We start from the raw sequence: 18447 nt of genomic DNA on the forward strand, positions 1-18447 counted from the left end.
TATTCATTTCACTCTACACCCTTTTCATCTTTGTTTTTCACAAAAGCATTTGTGAGTAGCAAGTGGGATTTGAAGACAGATCTGATCTGTGTACGGATGGGACAACTGGAAGGAAGGTGGGGGCAGAACTTTTGAGCAGCGAGGAAGTTTGGTTAAAGGACTGAGCAGAGTGGTGACATGTATGTCACTTGAAGGGGAACACAGGAGGCTTCTGCAAGGGTGTGTAAAAAACCGCTAAGATGCATCCAGCCAGGGGTAGAGACCATCTACCTCTAGTGGCATCAACCTGCTCTGTTGGGTGATTTTGACCAGAAGTGAAGACAGCAAGTGATTGGATTGACATGGGTTTGGGATTGTCTGGGTAAGAGGGAGGAAGGAGGGGAGTGACAACACGGAGAATCCTGGCTAGAGAGAGTGTGAGGTGACATACCTTGAAGTCTGGGCTGGATAGGAAGTGGGCTCTGAGAGGCATGAACAAGAGAGGAAGGGCACCAAATGGGGCCCAAGGACGGTGTGTTTTAGTCTGCTGCCTGCATTTGACCTGGGAGTGGTAGCTTGCCGGGAACTGTTTCTCTAATTGTTTCAGACCTGTGGGGCCCAGATACACAAGTTCCCCTTGGCCAGAGACAGGTGTTTAAGGGGCATCCCTTGTGTGTTCTGAAAGCACCTGCTGGTTTAGGCAGCATGGATCCACAGGAGAGTGCCAGACTGGGGCATACCCTTCCACAGACTTTGGCAGGGCAGATGAGTGCTAGGATGCTGGCACATCACCTTCTGAGTTTGGCATTTTACATCTTTTAAAGGGGGGAATGGGAGCACCATTCCAGGGCAAGCAGCACCAGCAAGGTAGGAGAATGCAAAAATGGTGCCAGCACCTCCATCCCTGGAGAGAATTCCAGCAGACCCTTGCCCTTCTGGCAGATGCTTTAAGATTAGCCAATGAATTTCTTTCACATATGGTCTAGGTGCTTTTCAGCTTGCTGTTTTTGCACTGGGTCCCAAGGTAATGAGCCTGTGCCTGAGCCCTTTTAAGATGGGAGTCTCCGTTTCCTACAGTCCTTTGGGTCTTCTAGGTATAAGCCATGCTGGTTTTCAAAGCCAGATGTTTCAGATCCTGTCTCTCTGGTGCAGGTCCCAAGGGTTGGGGTACATGATGTGGGGATCAAATACCTTGCTCGTTAGGGACATGCTCTGTATTTGTGAGATCCCTCCTACTGGTGGCTTGCCGTGCCAGGAATAGGGTTTTTGACAAGACTATGTCTCTGCCTCTCCTACCTTTCTTGATGTGGTCCTTTTATCTTTTGTTGTGGAGTTGCTATTCAGCTTATTTTCAGGTCTTTTCCAGGGAAAATTATTCTATCAGTAGCTATAGATTTGGTGTACCAATGCGAGGAGGTCAGTTCAGGGTCTTCCTATGCCACCATGTCGAACCCCTGCAAAGAATAGGGCCATTTTCATAATATATTTGAATTTTTTAAGGTTTACAATATGGGAGTAATTAAGTGGTTTTTTTTTTTTTTTAAAGATTTTATTTATTTATTTGACAGAGAGAGAGACAGCGAGAGAGGGAACACAAGCAGGGGGAGTGGGAGAGGGAGAAGCAGACTTCCTGCTGAGCCAGGAGCCCGATGTGGGGCTCGATCCCAGGACCCTGGGATCATGACCTGAGCTGAAGGCAGACGTTTAGTGACTGAGCCACCCAGGTGCCCCAATTAAGTGTTATAAATTGTTTATAAATTATTCTTATTTGACCACTTATGGTTCTACTTATAAATGGTTGCTTCATACACATTTTTTGGGTGCCCTGAGAAAATTCGGGTAGTAGCATACGTTCAAGTTAAACATTTAGTGAGTACATATGATTAGAAAGCACGTAGTATGTCTGATCTTAGACTATAGGGTGCGTGGAGAGTTACAGTGAGAGAACAGATCCAAAAATAGCCTTACCTGCACACAGTGATATACCACATTACAGTTCAAAGTGTTTTTCAGTATTAGGATATAACAGTATTATAATTTTCTTTGCTTAGACATTTTCAAGTACATTTTCTTATCTTTTTTTTTTTTTAAAGATTTTATTTACTTATTTTAGAGAGAGAGAGCATGAGCAGGGGGGAGGAGCGGGTAGAGGAAGAGGGAGAAGCAGACTCTGGATGAGCAGGGAGCCCGACGCAGGGCTCGATCCCAGGGCCCCAGAATCATGACCTGAGCCGAAGCCAAATGCTTAACCGATTGAACCACCCAGGCACCTCTCAAGTACATTTTCTTTCTTTCTTTTTTAAAGATTTTATTTATTTATTTGAGAGAGAGAGAGACTGAGAGAGAGAGCACATGAGAGGGGGGAGGGTCAGAGGGAGAAGCAGACTCCCTGCTGAGCAGGGAGCCCGATGCGGGACTCGATCCAGGGACTCCAGGATCATGACCTGAGCTGAAGGCAATCGCTTAACCAACTGAGCCACCCAGGCGCCCCTTCAAGTACATTTTCTAATGCTAAACATCTGTTTCTTGTTTTTCAAAGTAAACATTTGCTCTATAGTTCAACGTAACACTTTAAAAAATAATATTATTGAATACAATTTATCTGGAAGGTCTGCAAGACAAAGGTAACATGCTTGCATCTTGGAGATGATTTGTGTGGCTCAGGGATACAAGTGAGGGCAACATCATTTTGGTGCGGTAGAATTATGCTCAAATGTGTGTTTTACATACTTAAATATGCGTAACACTTTTAAAGTTTTTATTTAAATTCCAGTTAACATGCAGTGTAATACTAGGTTTTAGGTGTGCAACATAGCGATTCAGCACTTCCAGAAACACCCGGTGCTCATCACAACAGGTTCACCCCTGAGTCCGCACCACCTATTCAACCCATCCCCCTCGCCTGCCTCCTCTCTGGTAACCGTCAGTTTATTCTCTATAGTTAAGAGTCTGTTTCCTGGTTTGCCTCTCTCTCTCTCTCTCTTTTTCCCTATGCTCATTTGTTTTGTCTTCTAAATTCCATATATGAGTGAAATCATATGGTATTTCTCTTTCTCTGATATATTTCACCTAGCACAATACTCTCTAGCTCCATCCATGTCACTGCAAATGGCAAGATTTTATTCTTTTTGATGGCTAAGTAATATTCTGTTGTCATGGAATGACACTTATCACTTCTTTAACACTTCTTTACCTGTTATATATCACTTCTTTATCCATTCATCAATCAATGGACACTTGGGCTGCTTTCCTATTTTGGCTATTGTAAATAATGCTACTATAAACATCAGAGTACATGTATCCTTTGAATTTGTGTTTTTGTATTTTTGGGGTAAATACCTAGTAGTGCAATTGCTGGGTCGTAGGGTAGTTCTAGTTTTAACCTTTTTTTTTTTCAAAAAAATTTTAAAAGATTTTATTTATTTGAGAGAGAGAGAGAGAGAGTGAGAGCACAAGCAGTGGGGGGAGGGGTAGAGGAAGAGGGAGAAGCAGACTCCCCGCTGAGCAGGGAGCCTGATGCAGGACTCAATCCCAGGACCCTGGGATCATGACCTGAGCTGAACCCGGATGCTTAACCAACTGAGCCACCCAGGCGCCCTATTTTTAGCTTTTTAAGGAACCTCCATACGCTTTTCCAGAGTGGCTGTACCCGTTTGTATTCCTACCAACAGTGCAAGAGGGTTCCCCTTTCTGCACATCCTCAACAATATCTGTTGTTTCTTGTGTTGCTGATTTTAGCCATTCTGAGAGGTGTGAGGTGATATCTCATTGTAGTTTTAATTTGTAGTTCCCTGATGATGAATGATATGCATAACATTTAAAAAGTAATTTTATGACTTTTTTCTATTTAAAGATTCCTCTTCACCAAGCCCATTCCCCTGCTACCTCTATGCCCCAATTCAAAGAATATTTATCTTTCATCAATTCTGTGATCACATCTTTTAGGATCATGAGCACAGTTACTAACACACATTAGCCATTAATATCTGTTAATTGTGCCAATGAGCGATAATGCAAAGTTTGAAACACTTTTACACAATTATGCCTTATTAGAAACAATTTGTATTAAATGTGCCTTTTATATAAATCTATGTTATTATCAATTTAGGAATCGAGGAACTAAAATTACAGTGTGCTTTTTCTAAGAGCTACAAGGAAGTGTCATAGACATTTGCACTTGAAGAACTTAAGACAGATATTTACACCAAAATGCAGTATCATTATTTTCCAGAAATGCATTTATAAAATATTATCTTAATTACTTTAAGCATTTCCTTGTGTTGTAGGATTTGACAATCAGTATCCAGAAGTTTTTCTTGAGCTTTTACTGTGATAGAAGATATGAAGGAACCCAGGCATATGAGCCATGGATCAAACTACAAGGAACACACAGAAAAACAAAGTATTTGTTCATTAAAACTGACATGTTTCATTAATGACAAAACAGGTTGACTGCATTCTCCAGCAGTATTCAGAGGTTACAGTTTTGGTATAATGTGTTTGATTCTTGAATGTTATGAAGGACCATCAAGATCAAAGCTTCCTTAAGACATAAATGCTCAAATTTTAGCTTATGTTTTATCCTGAAAGTCACCTTCATCTTTGCAAAGATCAGTTAAATCACAAGACCATAGTCAGCACTCCTGCCAGATGAGCCTGGTTGGTAACACTGAAGCTCACTCCCTCACAAGGGTCTTCAGAAACTACATGGGATATGGTGTGACCATGAGACTATAGACACCTCAAGAGGAGGCCCTGTGACTTGGCTCTCCCTGCTCCCCAGACCCTAACAGTGACCACTCAATGGGCACTCAGCAAAAGTCACCAACTTGCTGACTAAATAATCTGTGGGTAGCTGCCTGAAGATCCAGCATCTCTTTACTGTAGAGCAGATGAAAGGAAGATTCCAAATCAACTGAGACAAGTTCCACCCAAGGTGCCCTGATGTGGTAGGAGTCACAAGACAACATCAAGGAACTTGAGCTGATCAGCTGAGTGGGTGCATGGACAATTCCATGTCCTGGGGAAATTTGTGGGGTAAATTTAATAGTTGGGGGATGGCAGAGACCTTAATGTTTATATCTCTTTACCTACAAATAAATGATGTGTTATTTTAAGTAGGCAAGAGTTAGAGATGCTCTGATATGGTAGGAGTCAAGTTAGAGCTAGGGGTGGAGAGGAGAAATTAGGACAGAGTAATAAAAGAAAACCTAATGGGATCTACAGACTCATTTAGGGTCTTCATAAAAAGTATATATTTGATTATAAATATATTTCTGATACACGATATTTTCGAGTTTTTACTATGTGTGAGGTATCAAGGTAGGGACTTTTTATATATACTTCTTACTGTAATCCTTACAACAACCTCATTAAAGAAAAGTTATTATCCTCATTTTGTGTCATGAGGAAACCAAGGCCAGGCAGATGAATTAATTTGCCTGAAGTTCCAAGGGCAGAAAGCCGTGGGATTTGGATTTGTAGTTGCCATATTTTCCATTGTAAACATTCATAAGACATTGTGGCCAAGGAAAGCAATCGGGGCTGGGGTGGTGTGTGTGTGTGTGTATGTGTGAGAGAGGGGAGTTATTTTTGCCACCAGGAAAGCATCACGTGTACTCTTTCCCTTGGCTGAACTGGGACAGTGGAGAATCAATGCATTTCTTTAGATAACAAATCATTGTGTTTCGCCAGTAGTCAACCCATACATTGATCATGTACACAGAAGTTGGACATGCATTGATTTAGGTGGCAGAGTTTGCTCTGAATGTACTGTTATAATTTAGAATTTGGGAACAGAAAGAAAACCACAAGCAAATACAATTCTTCCCTGTGTCTTGAATTTTCTGGGTATACAGAGAACACTGCAAGCCCTGTGTGCTTAGTGTACCACACCCTCCTGAGCTCTAGTTTCAAGCCTAATACTTCCTGTCCTACCACCCCCAAAATATTTTGAATGGAATAAATTCATTCTAGTTAATGTCTCCTTTTTAATAGATTACTTAACTCTGTGGTAGTTGACATTTTCTTCTAAAACAGGACTTGTTTTTATGAGTGCGTTTTGAAGATGGTTATAGTTAATCATCTAATGACTGTTAAAAGGGAGAGGTGATAAAAATGATTATTTATGAGTTGAGCTAGATCTAGTAAAATTCCTATTTGTCATGATAACTGACTTGATTTAAAAGGTTGTAAATCATTCTAAAATGTTTTGTTTCTCTAGATGCAATCTTCCTCCTTTGTCAAGTGAATACACTAAAGATGTTGGATCCAAAAGTCATTTAGTGACAGCTAACCCCAGCATAATTCGGCAAAGGTAAGAGTTTATGACTTCTGTTTGTGAGGAACTAAAGAGGAAGGCCTTTGAAGTATTTAACATCTTAAGGCAATGAACATAATTCAGTTTGAGAAACAAAGAAGAAAACCATCTGGACAGGCAGGAAGGATGAAGGAGGGAATTGTAAATAAACTTAGCAGGATTATGGGAATCTAAACACTATTTTATGCTTCTTCTGGGATTCTGTTTCTTGCCTTTAGAGATGGTAGAAATAACATGAGAATCCATTGTTTTACTCAAAGAAGCAATACAACCACCTGCTTACTCATACCTACTACTTTCTAACATGTTGGCTTTAGTCCCAATTCATTGATTGGCATTGATTGCTGAACTGAATTAATAATTAGTTTTGTTAAAAAATAAAAAAAAGGAAATGACCCATCTACTGCATATGTATGCATGAAAATGGCAAAATTGTCAGAATATACAGGAATGATATACAGGAAGGATGATATTACATTACCTTATATTGCGTTCAATCAGATTTGGGAAAGCAGGTGGAAAATTCTTGCTCCCAAATCAGTTCTGGAGATCTTAGACAGCTGCTGTGGAAGCTTTTGGGGGTTGGTCTCTAGTTGACAAAGCCCATCAGTAAACTATGGGTTGTTTCTCCAAGGATTGCTCATTGTAGAGAATGACTCAATCTCTGTGAAAAGAGAAGTGAAACATTGCCTTATACTCTCCTGCATAGCTAGCAATTAAGACTGAAATACCCAGACGTTGTGGGCTCAGGCATTTGTCATCTAAGGGAATCTTATTCAAGTGACCAGCACATATGTGCTATAAGCAATGTTGCACTACTCATTTTGGTTCATGAGTAAGCATTCCCATATAATAAATGTCTAGAAATACAACCAAACAGTTCTTAATTTTGGCAGATACTGTGAAATCACCTCTCCAAAATGTACCATTTACTTTCTCTTTTGTAAAGGATAAGACTGCCTGTTTCCCAATACTAAAAGCAACATTATGTACTATTAATCTTTTAAATTTTTGGCAATTTATTGGGGGCGAGATGATATATTATTTTTTACTTAATATGCATTTTTTTTTCTGAACACAGCAAGGGCTGAGTGAGTATTGACTGTTAGTATTTTCTCTGTGAATTGCCTTCTTGTATTTTTTGCTCATTTTGTGCTATTTTTCTTTTTAAAAAATATTTTCCTGTTGGTCTATAGGAACTGTTTATATTATAGGTGTTAACTGTTTATATTATAGATATGTTTGCTGTATATTAGCAAATATTTTCTTCCAGCCTCTCATTGATCTTTTAACTGATGTCCTTTCAAAATTTAATATGTTTTATGCAATGAAATTTGTTAGTCTTTTCCTTTATGGCTTCTTTAAAAAAAAAACAATCTTTCTTTGGATGATCTTCCTTACCCACATCCCTTCCATTGAAAAAAATATTGTCCTGTATTTTTCTAGTGCATTTATAGTTTCATTTTTCATATTTAAGAAATTTAACCCAGGGGCGCTGGGGTGGCTCAGTTGGTTGAGCGTCCAACTCTTGATTTCAGCTCAGGTCATGATCTTGGGGTTGTGAGGTTGAGCCCCACATCGGGCTGAGCTCAGCACGGAGTCTGCTTGAGATTCTCTCTCTCCCTCTTCCTCTACCCCACCCCCTGCTTGTACACACACTCTCTCTCAAAATAAATAAATAAAATATATTTTTTTTAAGATTTTATTTATTTACTTGATAGAGAGAGAGACACACAGTGAGAGAAGGAACACAAGCACGGGGAGTGGGAGAGGGAAAAGCAGGCTTCCCACGGAGCAGGGAGCCCGCTGCGGTGCTCGATCCCAGGACCCTGGGATCATGACCTGAGCCGAAGGCAGATGCTTAATGACTGAGCCACCCAGGTGCCCCATAAAATCTTTAAAAAAAAATTATTTTAAAAATCCATCGTTATTTCCTTGATCATTTTTAAGTTATCTAATTTTTTTGGCATAAGCTTAAACTGTCACCAAGTATGTACTTTCAGTGTATTCTATATTGTGCATATGCTTTAAATATATATTGCCAAAATCTCAAAAGTGCAGATTTAGCTCTTTGGATGTTACACGTCCTCAGTGTTCTTTGTCAAAGTAATTCGTAAGTTGAGCTTTCTGTCAGAGAAAGGCTGACCACCTTTTAATTCAAGTAAGTGTTAAAATCTGACCCATATAATCATCTTACTTCTGAATTCTAATTATTCAACATATAAGTAAGGTATGGGAGTTGCCAATAGTTTATCCCCTGGATAAAATGAGGTATAACCTCTTTGTATTTCTTATAAGGATCTTTTTGCTTTTTCTCAAGGGACACTCCCTTAGACACTGTGTATCTTGGAAATGTTTTTTTTGCTGGCCGGAGTGGTTTTTACACTCTGGGACAATGCTTCATTATAACATTTGGGTGGTAGGAGGTATGCCTTTTGTGAAGTGGAGGAGGGAAAATTATGGAAGTAGAGTCTGGAAAAGAGATAGTTGCCTAGACTGTCAGATTAGGCTTCAGCAAGTAAGTTTTAGAAAAGTATGTAAGTGGAAGTTGAGGATTTGGAAGTTTTGGGGGGAGAGGGAAGTAACAATGGAAGCTTCATAAGGACAGTGTTGCCAAGGTGCTCATTCAACAATACTTTTTGAAATCTGCTCTGGGACAAGGAATACTAACTTGAATGAGACACAACTGAAGTTCACACCCTGAGGTTGCTCACAGTCAGCAGACATTCCCGTGGTCCTATTGAATGGTCTGTACCAGGGTCTTGGGGGTTCCCTGCACCACTTCTGAAATTTATAGAAAAATTTCATATATGTGCATGTATTTTTTTTATCAGATTTTCCATGGGTTCCATTAGTCACAAATGCTTAAAATTTACTGGCTGAGCCTGAGTCATTCTACAGTAGCATGATGTAAAAATAGAGATGAGAGTTCTCAAAGCTTGCTTTCAAAGAGTTTTTCATTAGAGCTGAAAACTCAATTAGCCATTTGCCCATACCAGGAGTTCAGTATATATTAGAGCAAATGATTGTTAAAGATAAAAACTGAAACTTAATTGATTGTCCTATTATGATATTAAGAATTCATTTTTATGCTTTGAGGCCCCAACTTGGGAAATGATTATTTGCTGCCACTAGCAAAGAGCAGCAGGATTCTGAGTGTGTGTGTGTTTCCATGTAAGCATATTAGGGTGTTAATATAGGTGTGAGCAGCTTGGGGTCAAGACTCCTTCATCTGTGTTCCTGAGACCCCAGCATGTTGTTTGGCATACAAGACGTGCAGACCAAATGTTTATGGAATGAATAAATAAGTGAATAAATATATTTTAAAATCTCCTTTAAACCAAATTTTACAAATCAAATTTGAATGATGTGGTTTGAATTGTCTTATAAAAGGAGATTTTTTTTCCTTTGATGTCAGTTAAAATACTTATGGTCTTAAGATGAGGAGATGACTTTTTAGTAACAGATTTCAAAAGAGTATTAGTGGAATACTCAGGTGGGAAAACTTTTTTTTTTTAAAGTTGACATGAATTAGGAGACAAAAAAGTTTTTAGGACAAATGGAGTGTAAATCAGTGGTAGAATTAACATTTCAAAATTTGTAAATGCATAACTTTTAATTCATTAGGATGATATGAAACCCCAGTATTTATGTTGAGGTTCTTAATATCAAATAGGGCCTGGGTAATCTCTTCCCATACAATTGGAACAGACTTCATCCAATGATTATTGCCTCTGATTTTGCTAAAGACAACTGGGACTGTAGCGATATTGGCAGGGAGAACAATTATTTATTTTATTTATGTACTTTAAAGATAATTTGAGAATTCAGGAAAATAACTTTGATCTAAAGAAGGTTATAGCAGTTTCTCTTTAAAATTCTATATGACTCACGTCCCAGACTGTGCTCCTAAAACTTCTGTATTTGTTCTGCTGAATGACTTCTTTTTCTTTTCTCTCCAAACTCAGAGCAGCTTATCAGTGTTTGCATCAAGGCTTGGCATTCACTGATAGCCGTTCAGTCTAACGTCTGTCATGATATAAGAGAATTAAAAAGCAGATACTAAAACTGGAACTAGGGAGAGCAAGTAGAAGATAAGGAAGAGATGCCTCTAAAAAGGTACAGATCTTCATGAATTTGTGTCTGAGAGACAATATGACGTAGTGGTAAGGAACGCAAGTTTGGCTTTAAACGGATTTGTGTTCAAATTCTGGTGCCAGTACTAATGGGCTTCCACTTGCTGGCTGTGTAACATTAGTTTCTTAACCTCCCATCTGTCAAGTGAGAATAAAATTGTCTTGAGGATTGCTGAGAAATAGATGAGATAATATAACGGTGTCCAGTAGAAGCTGTTCTGACTGACATCCAGCGTCGCTACTCAAGAGGATTCTCCTTTTGGAATACATTTTGTTCTTGGATAAAACATATTTTCAACTGTATTATTGGGCTTATCAAATTCAGGGACTCTCCAAGGGTATCTTCACACTTCTCCCCCAAACTAAAAAAACCCTAAAAAACAGAAAATCAGGGAACTAAAGCCAACCATGAGATATAAAACTCTGATCTCAATGCTAAGATCAGGAGACCAAATCCAGGACCTACCATACTAATGTGTGTCCTGGGAGCAGTGGAGGTGAGCGTGGCACCAAGAACCCAGCTCCTAACACAGAATAGTTATTACATCAAGTGTCCCTTTATTTCCTTCCTCCCTCCCCCCTCCCCCGCCGTCATCTTCTAATCCTTAGCATTAAATAGCAGTTCAGAGCAACTGTTACTCTAAAACCCTTGGTTCATAATTAGTAGATAGATATTGGAGTAGCCTAAATTCTCCTGGTAATTTCATGCAGGTCCATTGAGAATGGGTTACATCCCAGTGATAAAACATTAGGGGTGGACTCAGCAAGAGTACCAGTTTAGGAATCTTTACACAGGATTTATATTCACACCACCATACCAAAAATTTGTACCTGCTCCTCCTCAGCCTCCTTTTTAATGTGTACTTCAGTTGTATAGTTTTCCTAATCAGCAGAATGTCAGTGAGTTTCAATTAGAGTGGAAGGAAAGGAAAAAGTGAAGGTGGATTTCTGAAAACCAGTGGGATGGCATTGGCTGTGTGATCTAAGATAAGTTACTCAGCCACTCTCTGCATATAGCATGGCAGGAAAAATGTTGTTAACAGTTGGCATCAGAATTTTGTTTAGCAAGTGTGCTGCTGTGTATGGAACTCTTTCTTGCAGACTTCTGGGAGTTAGGGAGAGACTCGGGAGCATGGTGTTGATTCCAGAGTTGAATGTGAGTAGTAGAAAAGCATAGAACCACTGGGATGAGCCAAAAGAGAGGAGATAAGGAAAAAAGAAGGCTAGAGAAGGGAGAGGTGGTGAAGGAGCAGGAGAGAAATCTCTGGCAACCTTAGGCAGGTTGGCTAGAAAAGAACTGAAATGTCTAAAATCAGTTGTAAATGGTTTTCCGGAAACTATGTGTTCTGATATTATTTCCCCGTGACCTCCCTCTCACCTTCTCTTACTCTTCAGATTTCTCATATATCCAGGCATTTTTATATATGATGTGTGTGTGTGTGTGTATAAATGGTGGAGGGACTGTTTCATCTGGGATCAATATGGTCTGTGCTCTGAATGATGGCACTTAGGGGCATAGAGGGCCTTGAAAATGTAATTCTACTAGGAATATTCAGATTGAAATCCTGGCAAGTGTTACACTTGTACTGACTGCATGCCCCTCTGGAATGTGGAGGCACCCTCTCGACTCACAGAGATATTCAGTTAGAGCCAAGACATCTGTGCCCCAGCTTAACTGTGGGAGGCAACCTTAAATGTAAAGTCTGAAACTGGCTAATTATCTTACCAAATTCCATATGTGCTAAGAGCTTCTTTGGGGAAGATGGTGGGGGTCCATCTGTGAACAGTTCCATTTCATGGAGTTCATTATGTATGCAGTGATTCAGATTGTTCAGCTATTAATGAACTTTACTAATTATCCTCACACAAAAGGCCAAGATGGTAGTAATTATTAGTATGTCTGTGAATGTTTCTATGGTCTCTGTGAAAATTACTTTATTGTTAAATTTATATTTGTAATTAATTTTACTGGAGCATATGAACCATGTGGATTAAATAGAATGTAGTTTTAGAAATTATTAATTATAATTGTATTTGATTATATATTGGTTAAAATAATGTTATATATTCTTATTGAAAAATGTTTGGCTTTCAACTTGAATTATAAGAACATGTCTCTAGAAGTTTCTATTACTAAATTGCTTTAATTTGTTTAATAGAAGGATTTTTTTTAAATCAGAGTTTTAGTGTTTGGCTGATCTATAAATCATGATATGCATTTTGGCTTAAGTTTCCATTATTAGCTCTCATATCTGGATCTCTGTGACACAGTGACACACACCTGCACACACAGCAACAGCCAAGGAGGAGAGCATCTTAAAAATCAGAGTTGTGGTGTAAATGATGGACAAGGGCAGAATATAAATTGATAGGACAGATGGCATATTTGATAAATTACTATTGCAAGTACTAGTGAAGGGAAAGGCAGAAGGCAGGCATGCCCACAAAATAAAATGATGTATTTTATTGATTATGAGATGTACCATTTTTTGTATTTTAGTATCTCTGAGACTGAGCTGCCTTTTATAGCCTCTGTTGAGCCGGTAGAAGCTGAAGCATAGTTGACACTGGCTGAGGGAGGAGGCCCTTGGTCAGAGCTGCTCCTGTCCTGTCATCTTAAGTGATGTTTGTGCATCGTTGGCACTGCACATATCAAGTTTGATTGGCATCTAAAATATCCCTGAAAAGTTGGAATATCTACTGGGTATTAAAAAAGACATGAAAACAGAACAGTGGGGTGGCCAACTTGATTTATAAGCAAACTAGTATTTCGGGGAAACGATGGAAACAATTCTATATTTTCTTGTAAAGCAGCAAAATAAGAGGGAAGAAAATCACCCACATAGATGCAACTGTATTAGAAGTGGTTGGTAAGCTGGACGCAAAGTGATTCTCTGTATCACATGCCAAAGGGTGCAAGCGAAAGCAGAAAAAAAATCTCTCGATGATACTGCGGGACGATCCATAGCACTATTGTAAAAACACTGAGTCCTAGTTTCTTTTTCAGTGTTCTTCTTTTCTGTATTATTGGAAAACAATATGATAACATCTTCTATGTGATGAAATATAATGTCTTTTAAATAAACGATACCTGCTAGTTACTCAGAAATTTAAATGATTAGATAAAAGAGATAGGAACCACCCTTTGGAGGAAAAGAGCCCCGTAAAAGAGAGTATCCAAAGCCCTGCTTAACTGTGAGGCGCATGGGACTGGCGCGAGGAGAGGCAGGTGGGGCAGGGATTCACGTCGTCCTGATCTTTCAGTGAGAACATTGGTGACAGACAAGTTGAAAGATATGCTTCAGTCAGATATGAAGTGGCCCACTTGGCCCCAACCTAGGTCTTTGGACTCTCTTTTCTTGGGAAGTAGTTGGAGATGCCACCTAGGGGTGTATAGTTGGTATCGCAGTTCAGAGAGTTCTAAATAGGAGAGAAAAGAAAACTCTAAGAGGCCCATAAATGACTTGACCATTTATTAAAAGGGAAAGGGAGGATTTATTAATTTAGAAATAATTGGGTGAAACTCCTGGGGAGGAAAAAAAAAAAAAAAAAGGAGCGATTTCTGACTTTGTAACACTATATTACGATATTCTGCCAGCAACACGAGATATAAAAGAGTAGAAGAATACATGTTCAATAAATGTTAAAAAACACCACAGGAAGCCACAAGATTACTACTTAAACATGATGAACCAGCAGGAAAAAGACCACAGGCTGCTACAAGTTAATACAGGAAACCTTTTTATGAAGATGTAATTCACAATATCTCCTATTTCCAGTTGTTTTTTGGAGCTGTGGAAAAGAGAAGCACCCCATCACAAAATAATTGCTTGTAGTGGTAGCTTTAACTAACCCCTAACCATTTCCCATCTGGATAAAAGGCAATTACTTGTTTTCAGGATAAACTGTGATTACCCCTTACCATGTTCTCTGCTTCTGTTTCCCTCTATGCTTTTACAGTCAATTGTCACAGCTAAATTATCTCATGATATTTTAACTGTGAGATGTTCTTCTTTAAATTCTTCAAATTACTTTCCTTCAAATGAGGCCAAGTCATTGTCCTCCCTTTCAAGCCACCTCTCTAACACTATGGGGCCCCTTCTCCTCTCGACCGCTCCTGCCATTTCGCCACTAGCGTGGACCTTTACTCTTCGTAGTGACTACATGAGGCTCATGAGCCACACTCTCTGCTTGGTGTCTTCTTTTTCTCATAGTGGAATAGTTTCTGCTCTTTACTGCCGCCATCACCCCCTGTTAGATGTGTTTACAATCCAAAGAGGGGGCAGTTAGCTAGTTCTTTCACATACCACCAAGAATTGCCCACGAGTGGATGAGCAATCCCACAGCATTTCTCAAGTCCATTTACTTGCCCACTTCCAGATAACTGTACCATATCTTCCCCTTCGTCAAACCCCCAGCACATCCTCCTCATCCATCTCCTCCAGGTAATAACCTTGCTTTCTACTTCCCTGAGAAAACAGAAGTGATGAGAAGGAAGCCTGCTCTCACCCTAGAATCCCAGTTCCCCCTGTGAATACAAGTACATGTCTTGTTTCTTCTTTTCCTTGTCTTTTAAATGTGTCTCTTTGTAGTAAAACTTTCCAAATCTTAGCCAGTTGTTTAAATGGCGTCAGCAGTATCAACCATGAATTTCAGTCCTGGAGTCTTATATGTTCTAGTATTTACCTGATGCAAGGTTGTTAACCTAGAATCCTCCTTTACCATCACTTTAAGAATTCCCTTCACCTTTTACCTGTATTGGATCTCCTAATTCATATAACCTGTATCGTCTTCCTTGGATTATTTTTTTCATTTTGGTGGTGCCCATTCTCCCATAGCTTCCCAGGGAAGGGTACGAAGTTTTGGGATCTTGCATGTCTGAAATTATCTTTAGTCTACTCTCATACATGATTGGTGTTTTTGCTAGGATTTTATTTCTAGTTTGGAAATCCTTTTCCTTTAGCATTTTGAGGATATTCCTCCAGTGTTTTCTAAATTCCAGTGTTGTTTGAGAAAATGGATGTCATTCTCATTCCTGATCTTTCATATATGACTTGGATTTCTATTTCTCCCTGCATTCCAAACTCGTCTTCTCTTTACTCCCGCTCCCATACCCTTCTCCCCAGCCCCCCACCTCAGTATTTTGAAATTTCATAATGGTGTGCCTCATTATTGGCCTGATTTATTCATTGTGCTAGTACTCAGTGGATCTTTTCAGTCTGCAAGTTCATGTCCTTCCACTTTGGAAAAAGTACTTAAGCTGTTTCTTATCTCCACATTGTTAACTGCAGTGCCAATTATCAGTTCTCACCTTACTTTACCTGTTAGCCCCACATGATATAGTTGATCCTTCTCTCTTTCTGAATTCACGTTTCTCACTTAGCTCCCAAGTCAATACTTTTGATTCTCCTGCTGTTTCAAAAACCACTACTTCTTGGTAGATTTCTGGCTTCTACTCATCTCTTAACCCTATAAACACTGGAGTGAAGGAACCGATCCTTTAACTTCTTTTTTTCTCTGTTTATTCATTCCCTACAGGATTTTTTGCAGTCTCATGGCTTTAAATGCTATCTATATTCTGATGACTCCTAAATTTGTACTGCATCTATTTCTTTATCTCCAGACTCATAGGATATATTTATCTCCAGACTCATATACCCAACTCCCAGCTTGGCTAACCTATTTGGATACCTAATATGAGTATCAAACTTAATGAGTACAGAACTCCTAATTTCCCCTCTCTAAGGCCTATGTGTTCTACCATTTTCCCCATCTCAATAAACGGAAACTCGATTTTTCCAGTTGCTCAGTTCAAAAGCCTTGGAGTCTTCCTTGGCTTATCTCTTTCTCTCACACCTCACATTTTATTAAATCCAAGACCAAATTATGAGGAGCCTCCTTTCAAGCATTGTAACCATTTCTCACTTTCTCCACTGCCACCACCCTCGTCCAGGCTGCCATGATTTCTCTCTTGAATTATGGCAATCGTTTCCCAACAAATTTTTATGCTTCCACCCTTACTACTTGTGCCATTTAGTAGCTTATTATGTCTCAGCTGCAACCTTCCTATACCTTGTTTTGTGATGCTAGACCCAAGACTGTACAAATCACATTTTTCCTTTGCCAGTTGAGTCCCTGTGAGGCTTTCCAATAGTGCCGGTGGGGCACTAGACAAAGGCTGGAGAAAGAAGAGGGGCCTTTGTTCTTCCTGTTGGCATCCTGTGGTTTTCCTGTCTTCTTGTGGTTCTTGTGAGTATAGCCCTAGCATCAGCTCCTTTCCATAGCAGTAGCTGATCCCAGTTGGCAGTTTTTTCCAGCACTTTCAAACCAGTCAACACAGATAAAAGATTCTTATTCTTGACATTTAGTCATTTGGCATTTGGAATACTACAACCCAGTCTGAACAATGTAGCCTGTTACATTGGCATAGAGTAGAAGAATTAATTTCTGTGTGGCCATACCAAATTCTTATGCTTCCTTCCTCTCTTTTCAGGCATGTTCTTCCTACATGGGCTTGTTTTTCTACCTTGAATTTCTGTTTCAGTCTGTAACAACTATTTTTTGGTGATGCTCTTTCAGCTCAGGGAAAAAATGGCTTATGTTAATTAATTTGTTAATCTTACCTGTCAAGGTGTGAAGGTGTTAGGGACAGCAGTGGTGATGGTGAAGCAGTTGGAATGTCAGGTCAGGATCCCCAGCAGGGCATGGGGTCTTTGGAAAAGCATATGCTAATTATATATTTAAATATTTATATTTGGAAAATTTGAGGAATTTCCCTTTTACTTTCACAATTCAAGGGGCGCCTGGGTGGCTCAGTTGGTTAAGCGACTGCCTTCGGCTCAGGTCATGATCCTGGAGTCCCTGGATCGAGTCCCGCATCGGGCTCCCTGCTCGGCAGGGAGTCTGCTTCTCCCTCTGACCCTCCTCCCTCTCATGCTCTCTGTATCTCATTCTCTCTGTCTCAAATAAATAAATAAAATCTTTAAAAAAAAAAAAAAACACAATTCAAATTATAGGCAGCCAAGCTCAGCAGTTTTGGTCGGGGGTTGTTTAGTATTTGTAGAAGATCTGTGATTCTTAGAGGAGGTCACACCCACCTTGAGAAGAACATCAGAACCTGGAAAGGCAGTGACCCAAGAGATCTTAATGCTTGTTAAAGAGGAATTTGGGTTAAAAAAAAAGTCTGAGAAATTCTGCTTTACATTGACCCTTTTCCCCATTTTGGTTCTCTTCCTCCTGTTTCGGGTGATGTGGTGTTCCTCTGTTCCAAGAGGCCTGTCCCCAAGGCAGAGCCCTAGGATTCAGATCTTCTCAATGCCCAGTCCTTATCTTTTCTTCTTAAGATGATAACAAGTCATTTGATGAGCAGTTCTTTGTTGAAGTATTAATGGTTGATAGTGTGTTAATGTGCCCCTCCCCCACAGTGGTTTTACTGGTACTACCTGGAGGAAATGAAGTGCTTTAGCAAATTAGAATAATTCTCTCCCTAAGGAAATGCACACACCTTGACTATTTTGGAGGGGGTGGTGTTGGGGAGGCATTTTAAGCAAAGGATTAGAAAGAAATCTTTTTTTTTTTTAAGATTTTATTTATTTATTTGAGAGGGAGAGAGTGAGAGAGGGAGAGCACACGAGCAGGGGCAGAGGGAGAGGAGAAGCAGACAGACCCTCCTGCTATGCAGGGAGCCCACATGGGGCTCGATTCTAGGACCCTGGGATCATGACCTGAGCTGAAGGCTGACGCTTAACGACTGAGCCACCCAGGTGCCCCTAGAAAGGAATCTTTAGTATTGTTTCTATCATACCATTTGTACGCCTAGTTATTCCTAGCTGCCACAAGATTAATGACAGCTTATGGGAAACAGACTCTATTTTTCTGAATTGCAAAGCCCCATCTACTTCTGTCGTCTAAGACCAGAGGCTCTTAGAAGGTTGTCTCCTTCCAGGGTTCCATCTCAGCTCATCATTGCAGCAAATTCTGTGAAACAAAAAGCCTGCATTTTTCAAATATTTG

The 18447-nt window shown here is 39.7% G+C and overlaps 1 protein-coding gene across 1 annotated transcript in view; it reads left to right on the forward strand.

The window, feature by feature from the left end:
- The window catches only part of ST8SIA1 (ST8 alpha-N-acetyl-neuraminide alpha-2,8-sialyltransferase 1), a 143363-nt gene that overhangs the window by 85772 nt on the left and 39144 nt on the right, over positions 1-18447 (forward strand). Inside the window, exon 4 of the mRNA XM_021690711.1 lies at positions 6203-6295. Coding sequence (XP_021546386.1) covers positions 6203-6295 — 93 coding nt within the window. The remainder of the gene's footprint in view (positions 1-6202; positions 6296-18447) is intronic.

This window comes from Neomonachus schauinslandi, chromosome 5 (genome assembly GCF_002201575.2).
Source record: "Neomonachus schauinslandi chromosome 5, ASM220157v2, whole genome shotgun sequence".
Taxonomy (NCBI): Eukaryota; Metazoa; Chordata; class Mammalia; order Carnivora; family Phocidae; genus Neomonachus; species Neomonachus schauinslandi.